We start from the raw sequence: 6,024 nt of genomic DNA on the forward strand, positions 1-6,024 counted from the left end.
GCAACACTATGTAGTTTCCATGTAAAAATGACTTACAGCTCCCCCATGTGGTTGAAAAGCGCAACAGTGCCTGGTATCAGACACTTCTGCAGGCAGGGGGAGGGCCGGGGCTGTGTTTCCTACCCTCCACCGCCACTTTCAGAGTGTGCTTGTATCAGCTAGGAGGCTGCTCAGGTTGCAGCAACAGCACAATTTGTCCAGTTAAAAGTTGTTCTATCACTGAAATAATTTTAGAGACATTATTTAAAGGTAAAAAACTACATAGTGTTGCTTTAAGATCAATCAGTGCTGTGCAAGTTATTTTCAGTTAAGACACCTCAAATGGTTTTTTAGTCTAGGACTAAAGCTATATAAATAATATTGGTGATGCTTTATTTTAAATGTCCATGAAACAAAATTAACTAAGCCGTACACTTCACCTAATTATTATGCCAGAATGAGAGTATAGTTCCTTCCCGTATCGGCCTAGAAAATTGCAAAATCTCATTTTTCGTCAGTCTTAGTACACGATGTAACTAGTCAAGAGTCAAGTTTTAAATAGGAAAAATATCCAAACTCTTTGGTTATTTTTGAGCCTGATGCTAATGGTCTAATTGGATTCAATGGATTATACTAAGCTATGCTAAAAGTGGTACCGCCAGACCTGGAGATCAGCAGAATGGATTCCAAAATGGTAAAAAGCAAATGTTTAAGTCTAAGGCAGCTGAAAAATGAGCCTATTTTTAATAAAAGTTAAGTTGTGTGTCCCTTTAAATTCAATTGAACTGTTTTCACATGCAATGTGATGTCTAAACCTAGGGCTCTGGGAAAACTGGCGAAGGACAAGCCTAACACCTGGGACCTGTATTTGGATGCAGTGATGTTCGGAATCAGGACAAAAAAACAGATAACTACCAAACACTCTCCTTATTTCCTTATGTTTGGGAGAGAGGCACGCTACCCCTCAGAAATTCCTGAGCACTACCAGGATTGAGAAAAAAAACGAGCACCATTCTCTTTCCAGTTTCTGAGTCAAGATTTCTAATCCAATATTTGAATTGTTAAACTTTTGGTAATCATGTGCAGGTTGACAGGGCAGTGGAGGAAGTGGTTGCAAAAGAGGATGTGTTCTCTGGAATACACCAGCAAGAAAAAGTATTCCAGGTTTTACGAAAACAAAATCTGGATGCAGTAGAGAGAAAAAAACAAGAAAGCAGAGAAAAAAACCAGGGTCCACTGTTTAACACTGGTGATCTAGTATGGCGACAGAATGTTAGATCACAGCAACGAAAAGGAGGACAGCTTGATCCTGACTTTCTTGGTCCTTTTACAGTTTCCAGAGTTGAGGGAAAATCTGTTGACCTTGTGGATAGCTGTGGCAAGGTGCTCCCAAAGGTCAGCATGGACCATCTGAAACCATATTTAGAGGAGATGCCAAGAATCCCTCATAAGATTAAGGCAAAGAAAAATGGTCAAGACACCACCACTGCCTCCACCACCACCATCACTGACTCCACTACTTCTGCTGCCACTTTCATCACTGGCTCCACTAATACCACCACCGCCTCTGCTGTCACCGTCACTGGCTCCACTAATACCACCACCGCCTCTGCTGCCCCCGTCACTGGCTCCACTAATACCACCACCGCCTCTGCTGCCACCGTCACTGGCTCCACTAATGCCACCACCGCCTCTGCTGCCCCCGCCACTGGTTCCACTAATACCACCACCGCCTCTGCTGCCACCGTCACTGGCTCCACTAATGCCACCACCGCCTCTGCTGCCACCGTCACTGGCTCCACTAATGCCACCACCGCCTCTGCTGCCACCGTCACTGGTTCCACTAATACCACCACCGCCTCTGCTGCCACCGTCACTGGTTCCACTAATACCACCACCGCCTCTGCTGCCACCATTACTGCCACCACTGGATCCTCCAATTCAGTTGAAAATTGTAAGTTTCTCAGAGTACAAAAGTCCTTTATTGTACATATCTTTATTTTAAATAAGCTATATGAATATTTACCAATTTAGAACAGATATCTTTATGTATTATTGTCTGCAGACATAAGAGATGCTTGGAATGGGAAGTCTTTTCACCTGCTACTCTCAAGAATAGGACCGTATACATTTTTTTTTTGGGACATAGCACGAACTGCCCCAAATATGGAATTAGAGGATTTGGTAAGAACAGACCTGTAGAGGTTAAATGACTCAGCTTAATAATATTTTTAAACTGAGAGTTGCTTTGTTAACTTGTGTAGCTTATTGTCAAGTTAAAGTAAATGTGCTGTTATGACTTGTGGAGGTTGAACAAGATATTTTGAAAATGTACAAACTAGAAATGCTCCAACGCAACTGAGAAAAGCTGTAACTAGTACTGCATAATTTTGTTTACCTGACCATACAGTTTTAACATTTCAGCATATACATTATATGTTATCTGTGCATTGCATGTTCTTTTTTTCAAGGTTGTGAATTCATATTTATTGATTCTCGTGAGAAGATATAATAGTACCCATCTGGAGCAGGCAGTCTCCATAGATTCATTTGAAATGCCTAGAATCTGGAAAAATGAAAAGTCCAAATTGAAGGTAGGAAAACAAATGTACATCACTCTATATAGCTGTAATAAACAACTAAAAATGCTCTTATTATTGAGTGCATTAGAACATGTAAAGTTTGTTTCAGATTAATCCCATGAGGTTTAACCTTCTTTTGGGTATTGTGAATGAACACCATCATTGGATTCTAATGGCGAGACTTGAAGTTTTTGTCATTATCAACACATTTTAGCATGAAGATGATGATAGACCATATATTGTAATCTGAAAGGTGTATATTGTGGCTTAAAATTTCAGATACTTTTCCCACAACAGCAGAGGACGATTCTGCTGGATCCTTTCAGAGCATCCCCTTCAAAGCTGAGAAGATGTCAAGGTACTGTTGGAAATTTGTAAAGATTCTACCAACGAATAATAAAACTCAAGTTAGCAGTAAATGTTGTTAACTATGTACTATGTTCATTACATTGCTTTATTTTATGTTTTTTTTTTAATTAGGACATTCATACAGGACAGAGGTTATCCACCAGAAAAGTGGACCTGTAAAGCACTTCCTCATCCATTGCAAAGAGATTCAACTTCATGTGGAGTGTTTTCCCTGAAAGTATGTGTTACTGTTTATAGATACCAGTGGCAGCTGGTGATTGCTCTTCCGAGGGGCACAGATTCAAAATGTGTGCTCAGAGTGTCATGTGTGTTGCTCGTGTTTTCAAAATATGGGTTTGTTGCGCCATGTGAACCATGTTCATCATGTGTTTTGTCAAAATAAGTGCTTGATGCTTACGTGTCAAAACCGTTTATGATAAAAGAGACGCTCACGTTCACAAAATACATGCAAGATTCTCCCTTAAAAGTAAACTTTGATTACGCATGAGATCATGCCAGTATCTGGCAAACGCGAGCAGCAGGCACTCATTTTGACAAAACACGTAATGGACATAGGTTCACTCAACGTGCCGAATGTTGTGATGAACTTTGCATTGTGCGCCCTCGAAAAAGAAGTCAACGGCTGCCACTGATAGATAGAATGACTGACAGACAGAAAGATATGTAGGCAGGCAATCAATCATATAGATAAACAGAAACAGACAGATAGATACACATTAAAACAGAGACAGACTCATAGACAGGTAAATAAAGATGGACGGCTAGACAACACAGATTTCAATATGTGTGTGTGTGTTAATTAATATATTTACTTTTTTATTAGTTTGCTGAAGAGGTCCTTTGTGATGAGACAGTTGACCGAATTGAATTCCCTTCAAGTCAAGATGACATTGAAAAGTACAGGAAGAAGATAGCTCGCACAGTTCTTGAAGAGTCAGGTATTATACTTTGGTTTTCTCTACGAATATTCTTAAATAAGGTTAAAAATGCTAATAAATTCTAATTTTCCTCACTTGTTGTTATCAATATATTTAATCAATAAAGGAAACACAATACACATACCTTAAAAAAGTGTTTAAAATATAAAATAACTGTTATGTATAAGTGAAAGAGTATCTAAACGATGCATGTTGTCTCATCTGATGCTATTATAAATATCTGCATTTCTTTTAGATGATCTGTCAAAGATGTGTCACTACTGCGGCTTGCAAGATGAATTACCACCTAAAAGTTCTACAAACAAACATGACTCCACTATCAACTGGGTGAGACTGCAATTTGGGTCTAAATAGTTTTCCTTTTTTCAGACAAATTGTTTAAACAAAATATCTATTATCACCACTGATACACATTGTCTTTTTCCAGTTATGTAGACAAAAATGGGTACTTTAACAAAATGACTCTACAATAAAAAAAAAAACAAGTATATTTTATAATATATTTTATATATATATATATATATATATATATATATATATATATATATATATATATATATATATATATATATATATATATATATATATATATAAAATTTTGTTGTTATTTACACTGTACATGTCTTAAAATTAACCTGTACGCGAGACGGCAGAACATTTCTATCTCTGCGTCAATCAATTTTCGGGAGTGAGTCTTGTTCCATATAGACATGTAACGAACATTTAGGGGATTCAGTCCAGGGTTTCCTGAGCAGATTTCAGTTAAGGCGGCCCGCCTAAGCTTGGAAACCTTACCGCCTTAACTAAGTCGTCAAAAAAAAAAATCGCTGCATAAAAGGCCGTCAAGTGCATCTCTGAGAATAGTACGTACACACATTACATCGCAAGTGGGGACGCCCGCTACACAGCCGAAATGAGAAAGACGTGGTCCGGACCGTCACTGTCTGGAGGATAACTAGCCAGTTGATAAAACATCTTGCTTTTTTACAACATCTGCTTTAGTTTGTGCTTATTAACCCTTTAGTTTCACCACACAGCTATTCCCGTTAGAGGTAAAAACATTTAATTCATTAATAATCTAGTATGTGTTCATTTTTTGTCATAGTTTCTTCAAAATTAAGTTTTATTTTAGTGTTTTAAATAAAAATATTTTAATTTTCATCATTACGCATACACCCTGCCCCTTTGATTGCCATCCCCTCGGCCCCGCCCAAACCTACCACCTTAACTAACAAATTTTCAGCAGGAAACCCTGCACTCCCACATTTAAATGCGGTTGTTACTCCCGAAAGTTTGCAGTGTGTACAAGGCCTTTGTTGCCCTTTGCAGAAGAGGAAATGGCCCTAAAATGGGTATTTCACCAAGACAACAACCCTAGCTCAATTCCTAATTATTAAAAGATTTCTTCAGTTTTAACTGTCTACACAGAAAAATGTTGACAGTTTAATATTCGTTTTCTTTGCTTCCCTTTAAAATAACAAGACAGACTTATAAACTGTGTTAATGCTTTGATTTGATATATTAAAAAAAATTTTTTTTTTGCACTTTATTCACTTTTATTAGTACACAGCTAATATTTTGAACACAACTGGATGTGATATCAATAGAAATTGAATAACATAAATGTTGTGGCTTTCAGTTATTTACTTTTTTTTACAGATTGAGTGTGAAAACTGCGGCAGATGGTTTCATCAGGACTGTGTTGGAAATGTGAATACCTTCCTTTGCCCAGAATGCATTTAAACTTGCGTTAACTTTTACCTCTACCCTTTTAATCTATCATCATCTTAGTCTTGAACAAAGTATACAATTTAATGTTGTGCTCTAGTCTAAATTAGTATTATATAGTTATTTAATGATTCTTTGTACTAGTGTGTAAATATATTACATTGTCTGTAAATCTTCTTGTGATAAAGCATTTTGACCTGATGTTAACACTTATACACATACAGCAGGGTCACACAATTTGACGGACAGTTACAACATCTTACCGAAATCTGTGACCTCCCTCTGTTTCATTCAGAATTACAATAATGTTAACCAAATTAAAATTTAATTTATTATTAAAAAAGATTGTAATTCTGAATGAAACAGAGAGAGGTCACAGTTTTCGGTAGGCTGTTGTTACTGTCCGTCAGATTGTGTGACCCTGCTGT

General features: G+C 37.4%; 1 protein-coding gene across 1 annotated transcript; it reads left to right on the forward strand.

The window, feature by feature from the left end:
- LOC129443447 (uncharacterized) lies at positions 1-5,821 on the forward strand. Its single transcript, XM_073874856.1, has 8 exons — positions 1-1,933; positions 2,045-2,163; positions 2,451-2,573; positions 2,841-2,919; positions 3,042-3,147; positions 3,754-3,868; positions 4,104-4,195; positions 5,528-5,821. The coding sequence occupies exons 1-5, from the start codon at positions 1,381-1,383 to the stop codon at positions 3,143-3,145; spliced, it is 978 nt and encodes a 325-aa protein (XP_073730957.1). The 5' UTR covers positions 1-1,380; the 3' UTR covers positions 3,146-3,147; positions 3,754-3,868; positions 4,104-4,195; positions 5,528-5,821.
- Positions 5,822-6,024: the final 203 nt, after the last annotated feature.

This window comes from Misgurnus anguillicaudatus, chromosome 13 (genome assembly GCF_027580225.2).
Source record: "Misgurnus anguillicaudatus chromosome 13, ASM2758022v2, whole genome shotgun sequence".
Classification (NCBI taxonomy): Eukaryota; Metazoa; Chordata; class Actinopteri; order Cypriniformes; family Cobitidae; genus Misgurnus; species Misgurnus anguillicaudatus.